The 25,341-nt window shown below is 46.3% G+C and overlaps 1 protein-coding gene across 2 annotated transcripts in view; it reads left to right on the forward strand.

Annotated features, from left to right (window-relative positions):
- The first annotated feature begins 23,860 nt into the window (after positions 1-23,860).
- Positions 23,861-25,341, forward strand: part of SH3GL3 (SH3 domain containing GRB2 like 3, endophilin A3) — a 125,944-nt gene continuing 124,463 nt past the window's right edge. For both annotated transcript variants that reach the window (XM_046654306.1, XM_046654307.1), the window contains exon 1: positions 23,861-24,019. In XM_046654306.1, the coding sequence (XP_046510262.1) occupies positions 23,975-24,019 (45 nt within the window). In that variant the 5' untranslated portion in view covers positions 23,861-23,974. The remainder of the gene's footprint in view (positions 24,020-25,341) is intronic.

Here is a 25,341-nt window from a genome sequence, read left to right on the forward strand (position 1 = left end):
AATTAATCTATAGATTAATTTTAGGGAGAACTAAAATATTAGCAATGTGTCTTCCAACGTAGGGACTTGATTTAGACTTTGACCCTTTGAATTTCGCTATAACAATGTGTGTGTGCATATATGCATGTATGTATATATGTTGGACAGCTCTAGTCAATAGAAATTTCTTTTTTTCTTTCTTTTTGTTTTTTCTGCTTTATCTCCCCAAATCCTCCCAGGACATAGTTGTCTATCTTAGTTGCAGGTCCTTCTGGTTGTGGCATGTGGGATGCCGCCTCAACATGGCCTGACGAGTGGTGCCATGTCCACGCCCGGTATCCAAACCGGTGAAACCCTGGGCCGCCGCAGTGGAGTGCACGAACTTAACCACTCGGCCACGGAGCCGGCCCCCTAGAAATTTCTTCACTCTTCTTCCACTGAGCTGAAAACTATAACTCCAACCACTAGCACCTGGCTTCCTGGCTCAGAAGCAGGGATATTATGTGTATAAGCTGATTCTGGGAAGAGGCAGCGATAGGGACGATGGGGAGTGAGGCAGGCATTCCTTTGTACTTGGTGGGGGCACGGGCTCTGGCCCTCCTGTATGAGCTCAGTGTAGCTCATGGCACCGGTGGGAGAGAGGTGGTTAGACATGGGGGAAAGCATCCAGGGTTAATATTATGGAATGCTGGGGGAAAGACAAATTGCGTAAGTTCTGGCTGAAGTGGCTGGTTTTTTGAGGAACTTGGTAGAAAACGTGGCCACCCTAGGCAGATACACCTCATGTAAATATATCTTCCCCAAGGGAGCCTCTGTCCCATTCAGGACTGGGCTGAGTCATTGGGTCTGAAAGACTCACTTCTCAGGGCTGGTCACTTGTGTGGCTATTTCACCGTAGCAGAAAATATCAACAACTATAACATAATATAAAAATAGCTCCTGTTTATTGGGCACTCCCTGTGTGCCAGGCCTGATACTGCCATTTTTACATACATTGCATTTTCACAACCACCTTTTGTGATAGGGAATATTAGCTATATTTTACAGATGAAGAAATTAAGGATTTAGATGGTGAAGTGCACCAGAACAACGTGGTTGAGCAAATGGAAGAGTCCTTACTCTAACCGCCACACCTCCCAGTCTCTCTGCACAGTGCGGATCTATATTCACTTTAAATCTCATGGTCTTAATGCCCCTGAGACCTCATCACCTGGGGGAAGCCCCGTTGGTATCTAATTTACCTTCTTGGCAACTTCTCTTCTCCATAAATCTAGACCAAGGCCAGGGTGCGCCTCTCTGTCAGATTCTGTCTCCGTTGTGCCTTAATTAGCTGAAGGAGATGGAACGCCACGGCCATCAGGCCTGGAAATTAGACCTGGGAGATCCCTGGTGGTGTTTAGGCCTTTATTACTCAGCCTGGGCTTGCCTCTGGGCTTTTAAGTGCATTAGAGCACTCTGCATTGACGGGACTGGCTGCTCCACGCTGGCTGACTTGTCAAATCACCTCTCATGTGTGCAGCTCACCTGAGGTCCTGGAAGCACTTTCCTGGTATTGGGAGCTGCCGGTTGATCCTGAGGGATCTGGGGCTGGACCGAGTTTTACAGATGGGGAAGCTGAGACCTGGCTGTATTGAGTAAGCGTGTATTTGGTCTCCTTCAAATGCTTACTGTTTGCAACTGGAGGGATTTCTTTTCATGTGGCTGGATCTCAAGTTTCAACCTGGCAGTTTAATGAGCTTCAGAGTGAGGCTATGTTTGGAGTATCAACGTGAAGCAGAGAGGGGACTGATTCATCCTTGACTATGGGTCCTGCACATCACCTAAAGGAATATTTTGGAGTTGAGGGTTGACAGTCTTGTCTCAGTTACCTGGATTCATGAGCTGGTGGTCTAAAGTTGCCCTACTGTCCATGTGCTCCAGTGGAAGTGGCTTACCAGAGGCTGCCTGGGGGTGACGGCAGAGCCAAGACACCCCTGTGGTCTTGTGAGTTCTCCTTAGATCAGTGCTACGTCTCCACTTGTTGTGGGGAGGAGGGAGCAGCTAGAGGGAAGGGAAGGGACCATCCGTCCATCTTCACAGCACCTACTATGCACTACATTCGGCATCAGACAGACACTTGAGATAGTGCTGGCTGGATGGAGTCTGGAGGAAATGTACTACCAGGCAAAGCAGAGTCTCCAGAAATGGTTCAGACAAAAAGAGTCCCAACAGCCAGCTACTGGGGCCAGGGTCTCGGTCCCCTAAATCACCAGCAGAAATGCACTAAAAATGGGAGTCAAAGCAGCCCGCGCTGTGAGCTGACTCTCACATGGGAGGAAGAGCCAAGCTTGGCGGGAATGCGGTGTCCTGGGCCAGTCTTCTGGGAGCAGTAACTTTACCCTAAGTCCCTACCCAATGGGGGAGGGGAGCCAGAGGACTTGCCACCTCAAGTCTGTCTTTCTGGGATGTAGGAGTCAGGCTGAGCTTTTGAGTAGGGACACTGGGAGACAGGGAATGGGGAGCTTGGCGGAGCCATAGTTGAGCTCTCTCTCGGCATAGAGATAAATATAAACAAAATGGCAGAGAATGAGGGGAGATTGGTGCCTCTGGGGTCTGAGAACACCAGATGGAGGGTAGGGACATGCCTGAAGCAAGAGAGCCTCTTGAGGCCTCAATTCCCCTTCCTACAAGATAGATGCTCTCTCCCCACCCACCTCCCGGTCCCCAAGCCCACCGCAAGAATAATCTTTGAAAAAAAAAGCCCTAAACTTTCCAGTGCCTCTACGTCTACTCAAGAACATATAGAAAATCTGGGGGAAAAAATGAACAAGATATGCTTAACAACATGTCAAACTTCTTTTTCCATCCAAGAAAATGTGGCCCACAATACAGATCCTATAATGTTGGGAGTGGAAGGTTCGGGGGAAGTAGAGACTGGAACATCATTAGCTGCCCTCCTGTGTGCTGTCTGAGTCTGTTAGATCCGAGCAAAACTGGCCAAGAGGCACCCTTCCTGAAGCAGGCTCGGCTCGGGGCAGAGCAGAGAGGCAGAAAAACTGGCAGAAGGAGAGGAATAGTCTACCCAAAACTTCAGGTGATCACGTGTGTGTTCCTCAGGGATCATGCTAAATGGGTTTCATGAATTCTGGTATTTTCACATGTCACGTGTGCACTTTGAGCATCCTTAATACAAAGGCAATCGGTTACGTGTCTTAGTTGCCCAAATCACTCTTAGGGACACAGCAGAAAACACTTGAAATGGGAAAAGCAGGGCTTGAGGAATTCCTGAGGCAAGAGGAAACTGACGCAATGTGGGAGAAAGAATAGTGCCATCTCTGAGAAAAATCATAATAGTTTCTAGATGCCAGATGTTACATTCCATCCTAAAATTCGGATATCTGCACCCTTCCTCTGAATCTACTGGGAGCTGTTCCACATGTGAGTGAGGAGCATTAGACCAGTGCCCGACTTCCGTTTCCTCTTCATTTGGGACATCACGGTCTTGGGTCCTCAGAGGCCAGTACCCCTACCCTATGGTCATCTGTGCATAGCCCTGTGTGATCCAGCCCAGGGGCAGAGTCCACACAACCAGCCTTAGGGGCAGCTGGCCCAGTGCTGCTGATTTTCACCAGAACAGCTTCTTCCAACGGTGTCCCAATGGTCATCTAGATTTTAATCTCCTCAATTTAAAGCTTAATCCCTATTTGAACTCCACTGACTCCTTTTCCATGGATCAAATCTCCTATCCAAGTAGCACCCGCTAAACAACTTAACTGCCCAGATTAGGTTACATTACAAACAATTGTATTAGCACCAATAATGGATGAGGATTTGACTAGGCTGAGGGATTATAGACCCCTCAACCTGAGCCTTCTCTTCAGCTTTTTCTCTCTGTCATTCATTTCTTATTTCCTTTTTTTTCTTTTCTTCTTATTTTCTTCTTATTTTTGGGGGGCTTTATTGAGATATAATTGACACACAACACTGTGTAAGTTTGAGGCGTCCAAAGTGTTGACTTGATACAGGTGTGTAATGCAAAAGGATTAACACCACAGCGTTAGGTCACTCTCCCATCACGTCACACGATTACCATTGCTTTTTTGTGGTGAGAACATTTAAGATTTACTCTCTTAGCAACTCTGGTATACAACACAGTATTATTAACTATAATCACCATGATGTACGTTAGATTCCCCAGAAATTAGTCATTTAGTAACTGAAAGTTTGTACTCACTAACCAACAGCTCCCCCATTTCCTCTACCCCCAGCCCCCCGGCAACCACTGTTCTCTCTGATTCTATGTATTCAGCTTTTTTAGATTGCACACATAAGTGATATCATACAGTGTTTGCCTTTCTCTGTCTGATTTATTTCACTTAGCATAATGCCCTCAAGATCCATCTGTGTTATCACAAATGGAAGGATTTCTTTCTTTCTCATGGCTGAATAATATTCCATTGTATATATATATATCGCATCTTCTTTATCCATTCATCCATTGATGAGTACTTAGGTTGTTTCCACATCTTGGCTATTATCAATAATGCTGCAATGAACATGGGGGTGCACATATCCCTTTGAGATAATGATTTTGTTTCCTTTGAATGTATACTGGGAACTAGGATTGCTGGATCATATGGTAGTTCTATTTTTAATTTCTTGAGGAATTGCCATACTGTTTTCCATAGTGGCTACACCAATTTACATTCCCACCCACAGTGAACAAGTGTTCCCTTTTCTCTACAGCCTCGCCCGTGTTTGTTATCTCTTGTTTTCTTAATAATAGACATCTTAACAGGTGTGAGGAGATATCTCATTGTGGTTTTGATTTACATTTCCCTCATGATTAGTGATGTCAAGCATCTTTCCATGTACCTGTTGACCATTTGGATGTCTTCTTTGGATAATGTCTATTCTGTCCCTCTGCCCATTTTTTAATTGGGTTATTTGTTGTTGGTTTTTTTTTTTTTTTTTACTGCTGAGTTGTTTGAGTTCCTTGTATATTTTGGATATTAACCCCTTATCACAGTATATGTGTTTTTCAAATATCTTCTCCCATTCATCAGGTCGCCTTTTCATTTTGTCGATGGTTTCCTTTTCACTGCAGAAGATTTTTAATTTGAAGTAGTCCCACTTTTTTTTTGTTTTTGTTTTTGTTGCCTTTGCTTTTGGTTTTAAGTCCAAAAAATCACTGCCTAGATCAATGTCAAGGAGCTTACCCCCTATGTTTTTTTCTAGGTGTTTTATGGTTTCAGGTCTTATGTTCAAGTCTTTAATGCATTTTGAGATGATTTTCGTGTACGGCGTAAGATAGACGTCCAGTTTCGTTCTTTTGCATGTGGGTATCCAATTTTCCCAACACCATTTGTGGAAGAGGCTATCCTTTCCCCAGTGTGTATTCTTAGCTCCTTTGTCATAAATTAATTGACCATATAGGCGTGGGTTTCTGTCTGGCTCCCTATTCTGTTCCCTTGATCTATGTGTCCGTTTTTACGCCAATACCTTGTGGTTTTTATTACTACAGTTTTGTATCAGAGTTTGAAATCAGGAAGTGTGATGTTTCCAGCTTTGTTCTTCCTTCTCAAGATTGTTTTGGCTATTCAGTGTCCTTTGTTGTTCCATACAAATTTTAGGATAATCTTTTCTATTTCTGTGAAAAATGCTGTCAGAATTTTGATAGGGGTTGCATTGATTCTGTAGATCATTTTGGGTAGTATGAACATTTTAACAATACTAATTCTCTACATGAGAACTATAAGCCACTGACGAAAGAAACTGAAGAAGACATAAATAAATGGAAAGATAGTCTGTGCTCATGGTTTGGAAGAATTAATAGTGTGCGTGTGTTCATATACATAATTCATCCTTCAAAAAGAAGGAAATCCTGTCATTTGTGACAACGTGGATGAAGCTAGAGGGCATTATGCTCAGTGGAATAAGCCAGACAGAGAAAGACAAACACTGCATGGTACCACTTATGTGTGGAATCTAAAAAAAAAGCTAAACTCATGGAAACAGAGAATAGAAAAGTGGTTGCCAGGGGGTGGGGAAAATAGGGAGAGGTTGGTAAAGTGTATAAAGTTCCAGCTGTAAGATGAATAAACTCTGAGGATCTAACATGGCGACTATGGCTGATAATGCTGTACTGTATAAATGAAATTTGTTAAGGGAGCAGAACCTAAATGTTCTCACACACACACACACACACACAAGGGAACTATGTGAGGTCATGGATAAATGTGTTAATTAACTCAATGCGGGGAGCCTTGCACAACACACATGTATATCAATCATCACATTGCACGCTTTAAATACCTTACACTTTTATTTGTCAATTATGTCTCAATAAAGCTGAAAAAATCCATTAAAATATTTTGAAAAAAAAGAAAAATGGAAAATTCACCACCTGATTAAGAAATAATAGTGCAGAAAACTCAGCAAATGCTTCCGAGGAAAAAAATATCGCTCCAGTTAGATGGCTGATTAGTTAGACAGAGCTGGATTGAGACAAAGCCTATGAGGACTGTGTAACTGAATTTCCCAGAAAGAGGGAGGGCAATAAAAATACCTGAAGAAGTAATAGCCAGAAGTTTTCCAAATTTATGTAAAAATATAAGCTCAAAGGTCCAAGAAGCTCATTGTTATTGACTGAATGTTTGTGTCCTCCCCCTATTTCATATGTTGAAGCTCTAATCCCCAATGTGATGGCATGTGAAGGTGGGGCTCTGATGAGGTCTGAAGGTGGGGTCCCCACAATGGGATTAGTCCGTTATAAAAAAAGGACAAGAGACCAGAGCTCTTCTCTCTCTGCCATATGAGGACGGCAGCCACCTGTGAGCCAAGAAGAGGGCTCTCAGCTGGAACTGAATCTGCCAGCACCTTGACCTCGGGCTGGCCAGCCTCCAGAGCTGCGAGAAATAAACGTCTGTTACTTAGGCCATCCAGTCTATGGCGTGTGTTACAGCAGCCTGAGCAGACCAGGACAAACACAGAAAACCACGGCAAGGAACGTCAAAAGCAAATTGCTGAAAACAAGGGATAAAGAGAAAACAATCCAAAAGACAGCTAGAAATTTAAGGAACGCTACGTACAAGTGAGCAAAGATAAGAGGAAAAATACTGCAGACTACGGGTCAGAAAATATGCAAACCAGAAGACAACGGAATGGCATCTTTAAAGCTCTCAAGGAAAACTGTCAACCGAGGATTCTATACCTTGTAAAAATATCTTCCAAAAATAAATGTGGAATCAAAACTTTTCTACACAAAAAAGCTGAGATAATTCATTGCCAGTAAATCTGCACCACAAAAGATGTTGAAGGAAGTCTTCAGACAGATGGAAAATGACGCCAAATGGTTACTGAGATCTACATAGAAGAAAGCAGAGCCCTAGAAATGGCAAACATGTGGGTAAATATAAAATACATTTTTTTCAGTTAAAATTTTATTTTAAAGATACAGGCTTACCTTGTTTTATTGCTTTTGCTTTATTGAACTTCACAGGTATTGCACTTTTTACAAGACCTTCCACTGCAAAAAGATTATGACTCGCTGGAGGCTCATGTGATGTTAGCACTTTTTAGCAATAACGTATTTTTTAATTAAGGTATGTACATTGTCTTTTTTAGACAGAATGCTATTGTACACTTAATAGACTAAGTATAGTGTAAACATAACTTTTTGTGTGTGTGAGGAAGATTGTCGCTGAGCTAACATCTGTGCCAATCTTCCTCCATTTTATGTGGGATGCCACCTCAGCATGGCCTGATGAGTGGTGCTAGGTCTGTGTCTTGGATCTGAACCTACGAACCCCAGGCCGCCGGAGTGGAGTGCACAAACTTAACCACTATGCCACTGGGCTGGCCCCTAAACATAACTTTTATATGCACTGGGAAACCAAAAAATTCATGACTTGCTGTGTTGTGATATTCACTTTATTGCAGTGGTTTGGAACCAAACCTGCAATAACTTTGACATATGCCCTGTAATTGACTATTCAAAGCAAATACAATAATAATGTACTAGGGGGTTTATAACACACATATAAGTAAAAAGTATGGTAAAAATACACAAAGGATAGGTGAGGGAAATAAAAGTGAACCATCGTAAGCTACACATGTAATGTGACATCGTATAATAGTATTTGTAGGTAGACCGTCATGCTAGAGATGAATATTATAAACCAAAAAGTAACTACTAAAAAATACAAGGACTATAGTTAATAAGGCAATAGTGGAAATAGAATAGAATCCTAAAAAGTACCTAATTAACACAAAACAGGAAAAGAGGAAAAAGAGAGAGCAGATGAGAGAAATAGAAAACAACTTAAACCCAACCGTATTAATGATTAAAGGTAATGGTCTAAGCACTCCATTTTAAAGTCAGAAATTCTCAGACTGAATTTAAAAAACTATGTGCTATCTATAAGAAACTCACTTTAAAATAAAGACATAAATGGATTAAAACTAAAGGATGAAAAAATATACCAGGAAAACACTAATGAGCACCCCAGAAGCCTGCCTAGTCACGACACCAGCAACCGTGGAAGACCAGCTCCACTCTGTCTGCGGATTTTCCCTCTCTTGAGCTGCACCACGTAAGGAAGGGGTACCCGCGAGTTTCTATGGGCCACCTCCCCTGGCAGCTCCTCTGGGAGGCCAGTATCGGAAGCATCTTCCATGTTGCAAAATAAAGTATGATCCAGTTCTCAGCTGACACATCCATTCCCTAATCAGGAGCCCTTCCTGGAGCTCTGGCTCAGATGCCCGTGCCGCCTCCGCACAATCTCTTTTCCCCTCTGAGCGCTGTTACCACTTGCACTGGGGCTGCTTTGACCCCTGAAAACCATTCGATTTGGCGGCTAGAGCAGGCACCTCTTGGCTCAGCTTTACGGAATTCAAACGGGCCAGTGAGGCACCGCACCCAGTTCCATAATCCCAGACAGCTACGGCCTTTCAGTTGGAGGGAAGGACGGAACAGCCAGGAAAGCACATTAGTCTCCCTGGCCGGCTACTTGGCTGGCTCCACGGTATGGTTTCCTGGAAACCCTCTCTGACACGCTGGAGAAAGCCTCACAGCTGCTGGTGGCTGGGGGGCAGAGGGTGGTCTGATCCCCTCTCAGCCAAGAGCACACGCACCTGATTCTAAAGGACGTCCAACACATTCCTTTTTAAAATGTCCTTTAATTCTTGCCTTATAGGAAGTGTGCAGTGCTCACCCGGCTGCCCCGAATCTCAGTTCCTGCTCCTCACGCCACCCTGGAAACCTTGACGTTGCTACACAACATGCCTATGTCACTAGTTATGATTTTTTAAAGTTTAGAAGTCATCCGTTGGCGTCCTCGGGTTGAAGCCCTATCACGTTTTCTTACCTGCTGTCCATCCTCTCTCCCCATTTTCCCAATTTAGTGATATCACAGTTTTTTGTCAAATTAATATTTTGTATTGTCATCCTTATGGTTATGCAAATATTGTTCACAGCTTTAAAATGCTCTGCAGTATGATTTTAATTCCTTTCTTATGCCAGTTTTAATAATTACTTTAGTTTTTAATCTGCTTAGTTCTATAGCAAATAATTATCACTCATTCAGCCCCAAACATTCTAAAAGAACTCGAATGCTCCTTTCATGCAGGCAAACATGCCAACTGGCCTGCCAGTTCCACCGTTTTCCCTCGCAGACATCTCCTGGAGCCAGCCTTCTCAGCCCGAGCCAGGGGGGCGGGGAAGGGGCCTCACTGCCCAGAGGCTGGCTTTCCCTTCCCCACTGTAACCCGACTTTCTCTGGGGCACCCTCTTCAAGGGGAGGCTGGGTCATCCAGGTGGACATGTGGGCTGGGCTTGGAATCTGGGGGTCCAGCTGCTCCTTGTTCAGACTTTACACGCCCCCTGCTCTCTGCCCTCCTGCCAACCCACCCTCTCCTCTCTCTTTGAAGGCACCTGTGCCTTGATTCTCAAAACGTCCCGGGCTTCTGGACTGGGAGTCGATTTTTTACCAGTTTCGTTTCCTCTGCAGGCGGTCAGATTTCTGCTTTCACAGTTCAGCTAAGTCTGTGCCATTTATTCGACTGTTTTCTGCTTTCCCAAATTTGGTTGACGTCTCTGGTCTGCCATCTCTTCTCTCATTCTCTTTCTCATTCCTCTAGCGCCCTTCTACACAATTTGGGGAACAAGTGGAGATAAACATGTGTTATGTCCACCTGGTTTTGCTGAAAACCTCCTTCAGTCAATTCTTGACTTTGTGTTTGAGGGACGAAATCCACCTGTTTGGAGTGAGAAGGGGTGGTGGGGGTGAGTCCGCCCGGTCCGTCCCATGGACCACCAGGAGTAGTGGGCCTCACACTGGAGCTGTAGGGCACGCTTTATGGACAGTCACGTTTGCCTTTTCAATATCTCATCCCTGCGTGTCCTCAGTCCGCGATAATCCTGCTCTTTGCACCAACACAGACAGTACCCTGTGGAACTCTTCCTCGCCACCCCCTGCTCCCCGGCCCCAGTCCTTCTATCCCTCGTCTTCTCCCCAAAACGGCTGCTCTTGGCCGTGGCCTTGGCTGTGCCTCGTCAGTCTGTGGATTAGGCCTTTGGACTGGACTTCTCTCTTTTGAAGTGGATTGGATGGGATGGAGTGGCTTTCTCTCCATTGCTGCAGACAGGGTGGAGGGAGCCTCAGATCCTGCTGGTGGGATGGAAGGAGGCCATCACGGTCATCTGGTCTCCAGGTGGATTATCTAAAATATATCAGATATCTCGTGCTGTTGGCATATCTCCTGTGTTCTATTATCCTGAAGAGTGTCTGCCTTCTTCCTGGACTTGGTCATGTGATGAGCATCCTCGTCAGTTATCTTGGCCTCGGAAGGCAGGGGCTCTAGGAAGAGAATGGAGGAGAGAAAAATCACAAAAATGTTTTCAATATGTTGGAATGTATTAATTAGTCTTTTTATGACCCCTAATCCTTTTACTTATTTATATAGCTTTAAAAGCAAAGGGCAACGGAAGTTAACATGCTGTTATAGCTTTTGCTTCTTTTCATTCTAACCATGTGGGCAGGCCTCACTAATTTGGAATAAATGCTCTCTATGCTACAATTTGCTTAATAATTCCCTATGGCATACTAAATTCTGTAAAACCCACTTTTAAACAGTAAAGTGGAGTTAAGATACTTCAAAGAGAGAAATATGACACCTTGGGTATAAATTCTGGGAATCTGTTAAATATGTACTAGAAACATGAAAATAAAGTTGAAATCTCCTTAGGAGGAGTGGCTAAAAAACAGTTATTGATATGATCAAAAGTAGAGGAAACAGAAAGATATCAAAAGTTATCCCAAATACCTCCAAAAGAGTGGACAGGGGTGTCATGGACAGTTGTGCAGGTTGTGCCCTGGACAAGGTGTGCAGCTGAGGAAGTAAGCTTACATTCTACTCCCCAGGTCAGGTGCCCATGGAAACACACAGATGCTGTAGGGGCTAGGGGCAGCCTTGACAACAGAGGCTACTTTATCATACGTGAACCAGAATAGATCATACAACTATGAATTTGGGGTAAATGTGTTATTAAGGGAATTGATGCTTTGGGTTTTAGGCATATTGGACATCTCCCAGGGCCCTCTAGCAGGTTGGGACCTGGATCAGGTGGCACCTGGCACTTCCCTGCTGGACACCTTTTCTGGGTCTTGCAGAGGAGAGAAAGACAAGGCCTGGACCTCCAACTCAGACTGCACAGCTAAAGTACCCTGTTTAGAGAGTCAAGAAGCTTCTACGTATTCAGAGAAAATCAAGTATTTCTGTCTATTCAGTTAAATTATTTGCAAGAGCCTGAACATCTAAACTTCCAAAGCCACTTAAAATTAGGTGCCATATATTTATCCAAAGAACTTGAAATCAGCAATTCAAAGAGACTTATGCACCCCTATGTTCACTGCAGCACCATTCACGATAGCCAAGAACGTGGAAGCAACCCAAGTGCCCATCAAGTGATGAACAGATAAAGAAGATGTGGTATATATACACAATGGAATACTACTCAGCCATAAAAAAGACAAAATCATCCCATTTGAAACCACATGGATGGGCCTTGAGGGTATGATGTTAAGTGAAATAAGCCAGACAGAGAAAGACACACACTGTATGATTTCACTCATACGTGGAAGATAAACACATGCACAAAGAGAACAGATTAGGGGTTACCAGAGGGGAAGGGGGCACATATTTATGGTGATGGATAAAAACTAGACTATCGAGGGTGAGTAAGATGCAGTCTATACAGAAACTGACATGTAATAATGTACACCTGAAATTACACAATGCTATGACCTCAATATAAAAAATTATATATTTTTATATATTAATATATATTTTATATTTATATATATTATATATTCCCACATATGTCTGGAAATCAAGGAAACGTAAGACAAAAATCAAAGCGTCAAGGGGCTGGCCCCGTGGCCAAGTGGTTGGGTTCACGCGCTCCGCTGCAGGCGACCCAGTGTTTCGTTGGTTCGAATCCTGGGTGCAGACAGGCACTGCTCGTCAAACCACGCTGGGGAGGCGTCCCACATGCCACAACTAGAAGGACCCACAACGAAAAATATACAACTATGTACCCGGGGGCTTTGGGGAGAAAAAGGAAAAAAAAAATCTTAAAAAAAAAAAATCAAAGGGTCAAGAGCGTATAACAGATGGACTCACAGATCTAAGGGGAGCATCCTGCCAGTGTCCTCGAGGGGTGGGGAAGGGGCTCAAGCTCTTTTCCTGAAACTGAAGACCATGGAAAGGAGCTTTCATCCGGCCTTTGCTGCCTATGGGGAGGGGCTGCCCGCCTTCTGGGGGCGTGAGTCAGGGCCAAACGAGTGCAGAGTTCGGTGCAGAGAGGTGAGCAGGAGATGGGGCTCCTTTCCCTCACAATCAGAAGGAAGAAGGGGAGGAAAATGTGGGTTCCCAGGATCATACTCAAGTGGAGATGAGAGGGGCAGAGGGAGCGAATGCCAGATGGACTCAATTTTCTGTATAAAAATCAGGTGAGGTCATCCACAAGTGTCAGTGGTGGGGAGGGCAAAGCAGAATGGAAAACAGGGAGAAGACGGGCCGTTTTTGAAGTTTGTAGCCTTAAATATGTTGCACGGGGGTGGCCAGGATTAGGTAATTGGCAATTTGTTTTGTTTTTAAGCAGGCGTGATGGATCTGCAAAGGGGAAAATTCAGGGCATTTGTTCATTGCAATTGATGTAAGCATTACGACTGAATTCCTGCTTTTAAAATTGCTGCTCTATGTAGTCAAAATCTGTCAAAGTTATGAACTTTAATTTCTTTGTGCATTGGAAAAAGTGCACACTTTTTTTTCTCTTTTTTTTTGCTGAGGAAGATTCACCCTGAGCTAACATCCATGCCAATGTTCCTCTGTTTTTTAGTATCTGGGCACCAGCACAGCATGGCGGCTAACAGAGCAGTGTAGGAACAAGCCTGGGAACTGAACCCAGGCTGCCAAAGTGGAGCGCACTGAACTTAACCACAAGGCCACTGGGGCTGGCCCTTAAGAGTCCAGCTTAATGCATTTTTCACAAAGTGAACCCCCTCATGTACCCTGCACCCAGACTGAGAAATAAAACATTAGCAGCCCTCAGAAACCTCATTGGGACCCCTTCCAGCATGACTGCGCCTCCCAGAGGTAAACAGCATCCTGATTTCTGATAGCTTAGATCAGGTTTGCCTAAAACTAGATGAACTTTAAAGTTAATTCATCCCTGCTCTGCAAACCCAAGTCACTGGTAAGACCCCAAGTCACTCACTTCCTTCTCAAATTTTGCGGGGTGACGGAGTGTGTTGGGTTCTATACTAGTCAGGGGGTGTGTGTGTGTACACAGAAGGGCAAGACGAGCTTTGTCTTCCAGAAGCTTGCTGGAGGTGAGCTCACAGTCCATGAGGAGGACGGGTGACAGGCGTGCACATGTCAGCATCCCTGATGGTCTCCGTCACTTCAGCTGCATTGGCTCTCTTGTTCCCCAGCACAGGTGGGCAGAGGTGCGTACACATAAGGGTCAGGAGTCAGGAAAAGTCACAGGCATGGGACAGCGCCAGTTATTCCAACACTTGCCCCCTGAGCCATTTTTTCCAGCTCAGTCTGTTAGGGAGAAGAGAGCCACAACTAACTCCAGTGAAGTAAGGGTCACATTCAGGCACAGGGTAATCAATCCAGCCACCAAACACCGCCCAGTAATACCAGATGAACAGTCCTGCATTGCCCGGCTTGGGGAGAAGCACCTCGAGGGGTCGGCGAGAGGGACAGAGACCGGCCAGCTCGCTAGACTCCAGCTTTTCCTAAGACCACACGGGACTCTCCGTGGAAACCTGCCCACATGTTTCACGTATCAGCTGCTACAGGACAGACTCTGATTCATCTCTGCCAGCCCAGGCCCCAGCCCAAACCAGGTGCACAGTAGGTGCTGCATGAACGCGTGTTCACTGAGTGAACCCCAGTGCACTTTAGAGCAAGGGGTCCTGACGCTCTCCAGGTTGGTGGGTGGACTTCAGAGGCCAGAGTTGGAGAGGCGGGTCAGTGACATCTTGTCGGGGGACATTTCAGCTCTCTGAGCTCGGTCTCCTCATCCCTGAATCGGAGGTCACACACATCTCACAGGGCTGCCGTGGAAGCGCACAGTGGGTCTGCGTGTCCCATGTGCTCTTCTTTTCCCTTGCAGATCCAGGGGCCTCCTGTGGCCTGGGCCTCAGCAGGCGGCCTCAGGCCACCAGTTCCACACTTCAGGGGCCAGGGCACATTCTACTCTTTGGGCAAAATCTGGCAAAATCAGGCTCAGGATCCTGGGCCAAGGTGATGACAAATAACATTAGCTTCCAACGTTTACCAGCAGAGCTGCTGAGCCACAAGAGAGAAGATGATGCCCCCACGGCCAAGGGAAGGACGTGTCTGGAACCCAGTTGTTTTCCATCCATCCAGTTCATCAAACACAGGAGCTGCTGGGCGTGCGTGTCCACTATTCATAGAATGAGTGTGTGTTAAATAAAAAAGCCGCATCCCAGGTCTCTGCGAGACTGTTGAGGACTTGTCATTTACAGCCTTGCAACTCAAAGTGCGATCCGTGGACGAGCAGCATCGGCATCACTTGAAAGCTCGTTAGAAATGCAGAATCTTGGGCTGTGGGACCTACTGCAGACCCAGGGAATCAGAACCTGCATGCTAAGCAGACTCCTGGGGGATCCGTGTGCACGTCAACTGGGCCGGGCTGCTTCAGAGAGCTGTGCAATCACACACACGTTTGACTGGGTGTTGTCAAGTTGTGCTGCTTCACTGCGAGGTCCCTCACTGCCCCCTGTAGGCCACAATCATAACAGCAAGGAACTAACTTGAAAATGCAAGTCAATCCAGGGTTAGACGCTGTATAAACTCTTCTCGTATGATTAGAGGCACATGTAGGACCACTGGGAGGTTCTTGAAACACCACATGCTAAGTGCCTTGGTGCCAAATTTGTAAGCACAGCAAAATCCTGCACTTGAAGGGAACCACAGTTTCTTCTCCTAAGGGCGGCAAAAAGAGAAATACGAAGTCAATCTGGGGATTGATTTTTCCCCAGAAAAATGGGGGCTCATAGAAAAGTGGATGGAGAAAAGCACATGTTTTAGTAGCCCGGCAAGCGTTCTTTTCTTAAAATGGAGTGTTTGTGTCTTCCTTTTGGGTTTCCTTAGAATGATTCAGTGATCCACAATTTCATAATATTACCTCTAAGTCCTGAGAATTGGTGTCTTTAATGTACTCATTTAGCACATTTCATAAAAGGAATTTGACATTTTTCTTCCCAAGGGGAAATGAGCACAAGCGGCACAGTCAGAGCGTTAGTTCCAGGTGGCACCTGGGGTAGAGAACAGGTAGAGGGATACGTGCAGGCTGGGACTGAGGGGTCCAGAGCCAGAATCTCCCAGCCAGTGAGGGTCCACAGACTTTATACAACCCCCAGCAGTGGCCAGAAGAGGAATCAAGCCACACGCAATAATGATACTAACGAAAACGTCTCAGGCACTTAACAAAGCTTCCTGGGCCCCACAACACCTGTGGGGTCAGTTATCAACCTCATAGTCTGCGCAAGGAGCTGGGCTCTAGAAAGGTCGGGGGCAAGGCCATAACCAGATGGAAATTCTCTGTCCATGATGACAGCACTGCTGTGCACACCTGCCCGCAGGTGCCCGTGGGAAAACCCTGTTTCCTGCGTTGCCCACTCTGCTGACCATCCTGGCAGGATTCCTGGATCTTAGTCCAACCTCGGGCTGCAGAGCTCGCTCACACCATTCCATGGAAGTCGGTACAGATGGGGCCATCACCTTGAATATGCAGCACGAACGACAACATCTCGCCTTTGCTTGGCCATTCAGCTCCAACGACTTTGAACACAACTCCTCCTTCATCATCACCTCCTACTTCTTGCTAATCCAGGTCCTCATCCGCCCTTTTTTTAATTCATTAAATGAATATTTCTGTGTATTGAGCAGCTCTGAGATTCTAGAAACTCTTCTGGTGCTGGAAGCTCTGTGGTAAACAGAGCGGAATAATCTCTTGTCCTTCTAGAACTGTGCTGTCCAACACAGTAGCCACCGGCCACATGTGGCTATTTACATTTTAATTCGTTAAAATTAAATAAGGTTAAAAACCGAGAGCTGCAGGTGCTAACTTTTAAGTGATTGACAGCTACAGGTGGCTCATGGTCCTCGGCGTTGGAAGCACAGACAGAGAACATTTGCACCATCACAGAAAGTTCTAGTGGACAGTGCTGCCTTAGGCCTTTACCATTCTGGTAGTGGGGATAGATGAGAAACAAGCTTTAAAACAGATATTATTAAAATCTTATGAGATAAAGAACTATGATGGAAAATGAAGTGAGAAGAGGGAGAGAGAGCAAGCGATGGAATTGGGATGCTGGGGGCTGCCGTTGTCACCATCGGCTCTGAGGCCCACTTCCTCTTCTCGAAATTCCTCCTTTGGCACCATGACACCGTTCTCTATTTGTTCTCCTCCTTCCTGTCTGGGTAATGCCATCGTGATGGAACAGCCCTGCTTGAGGTTCTTCTTACAATAGGAACCACAAGAGGACCCCAGATTGACTAAAGTCCAAGATATGATGGGGGATCTCAAGGTCCAGACTGTAGCAACACTGTGACACTCAGCACCGTTCACATGAACTGCTGTGACCAAAGGTGCCAGTGTGCTCTGGAAAAACTTTGAAATACAAGCAAATGACGTGAACTTAACCACTGTTTGATATGCTTACGGTTCCTATAGAGTCACCTCTGCCACTTCTCAGTGGCACCACAAGGTGGCAGCAGTAGTTTACGAAAGCCACCTGCACCGCTCACTAATCCTTTATCTCGGCACAAATTTCGGGCATCAATTTATTAGAAGTGAAAAATAAATCCTCCGGGGTAAACGTGAAAAGGAAAATGGCACCCATGTAATTAACAAAAGCTAATTAGGGTTACAGCATGACCCAGAATTCTAGCTGAATGTTTACAGAGTCCAGAATAACGGAGTTACGTATTGTAGATAACTGATACGTGTTGATTCATGAGTCAATTACATTTGCTTTCACTGTTGATTGCAGCCCTTCCTCTAATCCTCATCTTTAAATAAATAAAAACCCTTCAGTTGCTTTTCCTCTACATTTTAAAATGAAAAGATTTCTCTGGCCTTTCCTTGAACTGATCAGTTGATTTTCCACCAGCTTCGCGTAAAAGAGTAAGTCAAGAAAGTCTGTACATTTGTCCCCGGTTGTGATCTTGCAAGTTTGTGGCAAATGGCCATGCTCCACATCTGGGATTCATCACGTCTGCTCTGTTACCTCATCGACGGGCACACAGCTTTCCCAGATGTGCAAAATAGAAGGCCGATGAAGTTACAAGGAAAGCAAGACAGTATCCTGCTCTCCACTTCTGCGCAGCCAGGTATGTGGAGATATGAGACTGAGGAACGAATGCTTCTAGGTGTGGTTTATCTAAACACTTGGCATCCTGTGCAAACGCTCCACGGTGGGCCCAGGCCCCGCCCTTCATGTGTGAGTAACCCAGGAAGCCTCCAGAAAAGGGAGTCTGGGTGAAAGCTTTTTTAAGGGAAAAATAGAGAGACAAAGCTGGAAATTGACAGGTCATCCTTAAACTAACATTTTAGGATTATTTAAGATGTCTGTATCTGAACTCAGCTCTCCAAGGACCGCCAAGAACTGTAATCTGGCGCTTGTATCTGGCCACAGGTTCAATGACATGGAAGTCAAGGCAAATGGAAGGTACAAATCCATGTTTCTTTGCACTTTTTTCTCTTTCTCTTTCTTTCTTTCTTTTTTTTTTTTTACAAGACTCTTCTCTAATGACCATGGATCGTGGGAGCAATTATAACTATGCTACATATCTATCAGTCTGCACTTAGAACTATTCAGATCTTCAATGCACTAATTTTACATCTGGGAATCTATTCTAAGGAAGTATTCCTAAGTACAGAAGGAGATCCTGATGTGGAAAAAGATGTTTAATGCAGCATTATATAAATCATGACAAATTTGGGGGAAAAAACACCTTTAAATGTGTAATAATGGAAAATGATCAAACATAATTTGACATGTCTACATAATTAGTCATTAAGTTGTCATGAAAATGATGTGTGTGGGGCTGGCCCCGTGGCCAAGTGGTTAAGTTCGTGCGCTCTGCTTCAGGGACCCAGGGTTTCGCCGGTTTGGATCCTGGGCACCCACACAGCACTGCTCGTCAGGCCATGCTGAGGTGGCGTCCCACATAGCATAATTAGAAGAACTTACAACTAGAACATACAGCTGTGTACTGGGGGACTTTGAGGAAAAGAAGGAAAAAAAGAAAAGATTGGCAACAGATGTTAGGTCAGGCCCAATCTAAAAAAAAAAAAATTACGTGTGTGAAGTCTAGACAATATAGAAAATGCTCATGTAGTTAAGAGAACAAAGAAGAAAATAAAGTAGCGTGTCCAGTCATAACCCTACTATGTTTAAATTGTGCCTAGGAAAAAGACTATAAAAGAAGATTATGACAAAATGCTAAGAGCAATTGTTTTAATGGTGGTTCCAAAGATAATTTTTCCTCCTTTTTACTCTTGAATAGTTTCCAAATTTTCTCTGTTATTGGATAATGAAAAATACACACTTATGAAAACTTTTATTTTGAATTTAAAGTCATTTCACTATTCTTTTACCTCAAAATTTCTGTTTAAGTTGTCTTTTCTCCATTTTTGCTTCCTTGACTTAAAACCAACACCCTGCACCCCAGTCTTAAACGGGCTCACTTGCTGCTTCAGACAAAGGAAACTGGACCCCTCTGGTCTCTGCTGGAGGCTTCCCAGATGGCTGGGGCCAGAGCACGAGGTGGTCACCGTCAAAGCAGGTGACAAGGTGACCCCAGTTCATGTGTCCTGGCCATGCTCATTCTAGTCATGCTGTGGCTTCTGCACAATGTTTATTTATTGATGTTCATAGAGGACATATGTCCAAATATTTTATAGGACAAAGGTAACCTCTGGTTGAGTAAAAATTGGGTGTATAATTTCCTAAAGCAAAGGGGAAGAAAAAGCAAGGAAAATCTTTAGTTTAGTGACAAATAGATATGAATGATAGCAGGACTATTGGAAGGGGAAAACAAAAACAGATAATATGCCATAAAATGACAAAACTAAGACCAAATATATCTTTTTCATAATAAACATGAATGCTTTAAATCTATCTAGGAAAAGGCAAAGACATATTTTGGATCCAAAACAAAATTAGATTTTATTCTTTTTATAAGAGCACACATCTAAAACAAAATGAAAGGTCAAAAATAAAGGACCTATCCATGAAAGCTGCTAAGAGAGTAGATCTTAAATGTTCTTCCCACACGCACATAAAGGTGATTAAGTGAGGTGATGGAGGTGTTAACTAACCCTATTGTGGTAATCATTTCACAATACATACATGTATCACATCATATTGTACACCTTAAACTTACATAACATTATACGTCAATATATCTCCATAAAGCTGGGAAAAAAAAGGACAAATTAGGCCATATGAAGCACATACGAAAACAGGAGGGATACAAAAATTGATATGACAAAGTAAAATAGAAGCAAAAAGACATAAGTAGGACAAAATATGTTATTTTCTATGGATAAAATTTCAGCCCACAGGAAGATATGACAGTCGTCACATAGGCAGAATAGCATAGGACTAAAATATTTAAAGATAAGCTCCCAAATAGAGGGAACAACAGACATAATCAAAATTGAAGCAAGAGACTGTGGACAATCTCCCTCAGACTTTGATAAGCAGAGTAGGAAAAACCAGGACACAGAGCATCTGAATGATAAGCTCGGAAGACTTGACTTACGAAGTGAGATGGGATAATATTTGGAGACATCGACCAGTATGCTTTCTTCCTCTTCCATTCCCTCCCCAGGGGTCTTCTGCTCCAGTCCACACAGAGAGGGATGTGAGTGACTCACTGCAGGACCAGATGCAAGGACTGCAAACACTAGATTCAAAAGCTGGCCCACGCACAAGACAGAGAGATGTCAGTGCATACTAGCTTAGCGCTCTGTGGACCAGGGAAGGGAAAGGGAGGTGAGAACCAAGGACCACAAGGAAAGGAACGTAGGAGAACACCCAGACCTCTGCCAGCACATGGGCCATCCGTCCAGAGTGCTAGAGACAACCACAGCATCCCTCTTGTCACCCACCTGGGAAGACCACCAAATGCCCAGGAGCCTTCGGTTTAGAGTGATGCTTGTCTGCGCCTCAAGACTCTCCAATCGGTTTCATCCCATGTAGACAACTCTGATGAAGGGGCCAAGACATCTGCCTACTCCCTCGCTAAACAGATGGAGGAGCTGTGGGCCCTTGTGTCACTGGAGGGGTGACGGCAACATGAAGGACAAGCCCGGAGCTGACCCATGTGGCTCCAGCTGGCATGAATTTGCAATCTCCCTCCGAGCCAGGAGCTTCGGTGGAATGTGGGCTCCCGTTACAGATTAAACTGAAAAACTGGACCCTGGAAACTGAGAATGTGCGTTATTTCAAACCTCTGTGGTACATTTATAAAATTTAACACACTGGGCTATATAAAAAACTTCAGGACATGTTGTTTGACAATAATACCTGAGGTCTAGAATTTAATATACAATGAATAAAAGAAATCAAACCACCTAGAAGAAATTTTAAAAAACTGTCCTGAATAACATTTGGATCAAAGAGGAAGTTAAAACAGCCGTTACAAGTTTATTTAGGAAATAACCAGAAGAAGTATATTACTTAATGAAAACAAAGTGTGAAATCAAAGCCACACGTGGGGGGTGGGGTGGATTCATAGTTTTATCTGTGCTGATTATAAAACCAGAAAGAATAAAAATAAATATACCACATATTCAGCTGGAAAGATTAAGGAATCCCCAAATAAACTTTAATGGGCATCTGTGTGGCTCTTGGTTTTAGAATTTTTTGGCTGCCTAGCATCTGAAGCATCTTCCTATGTATTAGGGAAATCCACCATGGTGTGCATCTTAGATATCTAGGGCCTGGCGTATCATCTAACTTAACCAATCAGATGCTGTCCCCCCCGGGACTTCCAGGTAGCAGTGAAAGAAGCAGAGAACAGCTTAGCCCTTACTCTGGTAGCCACAGCCAGCATTCAGGGGTGGAGCCAGCACATCCAACAAACTGGTCCTGGACCTGCTGGGGATCTGACCACTCAGATTCCTAGTTCCTGCTCATTCTCTCCCCTGGTCCCCTATGCCCCTCTGAATCTCTGGGCTGCCTGATGTCCTTCTCCAACACATTCTTTTCCAGCTCATGTTAACCAGGGTCAGTTTCTGTTGTTAATAACTTCAATCTCTTGAACAAAACAGAAGAAAGAATATAGAATAAAGACAGAAATTAATGAGAGAAAAAAGCTATAGCAATTATGAGTCAATTCAAGAAGTGTTTTAAAAGACCAGTAAAATTGGCAAACCTCCAAATAGTCTAATCACTGAAAAAAATTAAGAAAAATCACAAGTACTTTTATAAAGGAAAAATGTATATGAAAGATTCTGAAGTTTCAAAGTTATGAGAATATGATGTACAACGTTACACTCGATTAAATGAAGAGATAAATTACCAACATTAACTGAAGTAGGAGACTTGAATATACTATCAACCATGGAAAAAAAATGCAAAAAAGTTATTAAAAAAAAATCACCTCCTTCCCAAAAGGCACAGAGCCAGATTGCTTTAGGGAGAAATTTCTTCAAGTCTCTGCTATTTAAACAACTCTTGGATATGGAGATAAAAGGCAGTGAGGACCTTCCAGGCTGCCCTGAACCAGCCCAGGACAAGGCGGACCCCAATCCCAGTCTGGGACCCCAGCTGCCTCTGCCTGAGTGTAGCTGTTACCCCAGGGTAGAGCCTGCTGTTGAGTGGGGTTCCGCTGTGTGGACAGGTCATCTTGCTATGCTATTCTGACCCAGCTCACACCTTCTAGTCACCTATCTGTGGCTGGCATCAGCTATTCCCAGGCCAGTCAAGCCCACAGCACTCACTCAAGTCAAACTAACTATCTCTGGGGATGGCCGCCTTTCTCTCCTCCACTAAGTACATTAATTTTCTCCCATATCAGAGGAATGATGCTCCTGTCCACACCCTCTAAGGAAAGTGAGGACACTGAGCCTCAGGGAGGTATAGTTACTGGCCCAATCCTCACTAGGATGGAGCCAGGGATAAAGGAGTTGGGAGCTAATGGCAAAGGAGAGGCTGTGTGACTTTGTCCTGGAGAAACGCAGGATGCCAGGAGGGGACGCTGGGGAACAGGGGTAAATGGGGAGAGTCAGAGGGAAACCGGGACTCTTGGTCATCCCTAATGGTATCTGTTGAGGGCCCAGAAAGAGGAGCTTCTTTCTCTTAGGTAGACACTGGAGGAGGAAGATGTTTCTTTCAGTGTTAAGCGTTGCTAAGGGTGGGTTGTAGTTTCTTGGGAGCCCTGTGGAGGCCAGATTCAGCGAAGATGCTGACCTGTTGGGGGCAGCTCTGACACGAAGATCAACGGGATGCTCCAGGCCCCCGGCTGGGTCTCGGTTGTGGGTCCTAGACTTCTGGCCCCTGTGCAAAACGATGCTCTGTACCTGACACAACTGGTAGGAGTTACCAAAGGAGCTGGGGCCCTCGTCTGGTGAATTCCCCTCCGGGGTCCAGCGCGCTGTTTACAGCTCCTTGGAGATAGTTGCTCTTAACGCAGCCGACAGCGCGCTCAGCGCTCTATGGAGGCGAGAACGTATTTATTAATAAATTACCCAATAACTCTTGGGCTCCTAGAGGACCGAAATCATTTGGGCACATTGTACCCAGAACACCGCGCGGGGAAAGAAAAAACAGCCCGGCCGCCCACAGACCACTGCCTCCTACCGCAGGTCCTCTGTCATGTTGCATTTCTCTCTCCCCAGGCGTAATTCGGAGCGTCCCTTTCTTAAAACATAAACCTACCCAGCACGCGCCAGAGGGAGGCGATGTTGCCCGAAAGCAAAGCAGATTTCTCAGCAGAAGCAGAGAAACGTGATCCCTCTCTCCCCACCCAGGGGCAATCGTGAAGCCAGACGCAGCTCATCCTACACCCAGCAAGAAGCCCCGTGTGGCTCTGCTCTCCCGACTCGGGGACACCTCCACGCCCCGCATCCCAGGCCCATCTTCCCAGCCTCTCCGGTCCTCCAGGTCTCCACGCAACAATGCCGCGTGGGCGGCCCCAGCGGCCTCATTTGCATAGCGCCCCGGCTTGGCCAATGGGCTGCGCAGGGGCTTTGGAACGCAGTGTTGCCATCTGCGTGCGCGCGTGTGTGCGCGTGTGACAGCGGCTGTGGCCGTGGCCGTGGCCGTGGCCGTGGGAGGCTGGCCCGCCGGAGCCCAGCCTCTGGGGGACCGGCCCCGGCGCCCGCTCCCCCAGCGCGTCGCAGCCGCGTGGCCCGGCCGAGCGCAGAGACCATCCAGCCCGGCCGGGCGCAGTCGCGATGTCGATGGCGGGGCTGAAGAAGCAGTTCCACAAAGCCAGCCAGGTAGGGACGCTCAGGGGAGGGAGGGAGGGGGACAAGGGGGCTGCGCTCCCCCGAGGCTCCAGGGCTCCGGGGGCTGTGGCGCCTGGGGGGGGGGGGGCTCTCCTGGGCCTCAGTTTCTTCCCGCCTAAGAGCGCGCGGGGTGGAGAGGGGCCGCCTGCTCTCTCCTCCGCTTTTTGGCGCCTCCTCCTCCTCCCAAGCCCCCGGCCCCACTCTACCCCGAGCCGCGGCGACCCTCGAGGTTCTGCGGGGAGGGAGCAGAGGTGGCGGGCCGCGGGTCTCGGGCGCCGGGGACAGGGTGGGCGTGCGGAGGCCTGGAGGCTCCGCTCGGTGCCTCTCTCCTGCCCGCGCGGAGAGGAGTGTCACAGGGAGGATGACCACAGGGAGGACATTTTGGGTGGGAGTCCCGGGGGGGGGGGGGGGGGCTCGTCCTGCCGCCTCGGGGCGGCCGCGCGGGCGTGGGCGGATCCGGGGATGCTGTGTCCTCGGCGCTCGTCTGGGCCCTGCTGCGCTCCCCGCGCGCGCCTCCAGCTGAACCGGCTGGACTGCGCCCCGCCCCCGGGCTGGGGCTCCCCGCCGCCTTCCCGCTGTCGGCCCGGGGCTGGGCACCAGGCTCCTGCTCTCAGAGGGCTGCCCGTGTGTTGGGGAAACGCCGAGACAGACACGTAAACAAACAGTGTCAGACACACCTCCGCGCACGGAGGATGGCAGCTCACACCGTAGGGGCGTCAGGGAAGGCGTCCCGGAGGGGGAGGAGACGCGTCAGTTGAGAATTAAGTATGAGGAGGAATTGTGGCTGGGGTGTGAGAGGCAAGGAGGAATGGCCTTGGAGCAGAGGAAAACAGGAAAACAGGCGGGGGAGCGTGAAATCGATGTGTGTGTGTGTGTGTGTTGACGACAAGCAAATTTGTATTCCAAGATTGCAGTCTCTTCTAGCCATGGCAGAGCTCACATCCTAAAACCCGTCTCACACATGCACCCCTGGATCTGTTGCGCTAGTCTCTCACGACCTCCAGCTCCCTAATTTTGCTAGAACTAGCTTGGACAGATTTCATCGAGAACCCACATTTGTGGGGAGGTCTCATCCGGCTTCTCCCACAAATCGGCCCCTGAAAAGCAGCTGGAATTAGAAGGTTCTCCTCTTCCAGCCTCAGTCCCCCTGAAAGATGCCTCTGTCCCCTTGCTCACACCCTTCCCAGGGAGAGACTGCACCAGGCCTTTTTCCAGCTGGGGCCACTGGGTGGACAGTGGTGCTCTTCAGGGTGACAGGGAGCCTGGGGGAGGAGCAAGTTAGGTGACCCGGGAGTTGGCTGATTCCCTGCCAG

Source organism: Equus quagga, chromosome 2 (assembly GCF_021613505.1).
Source record: "Equus quagga isolate Etosha38 chromosome 2, UCLA_HA_Equagga_1.0, whole genome shotgun sequence".
Lineage (NCBI taxonomy): Eukaryota > Metazoa > Chordata > Mammalia > Perissodactyla > Equidae > Equus > Equus quagga.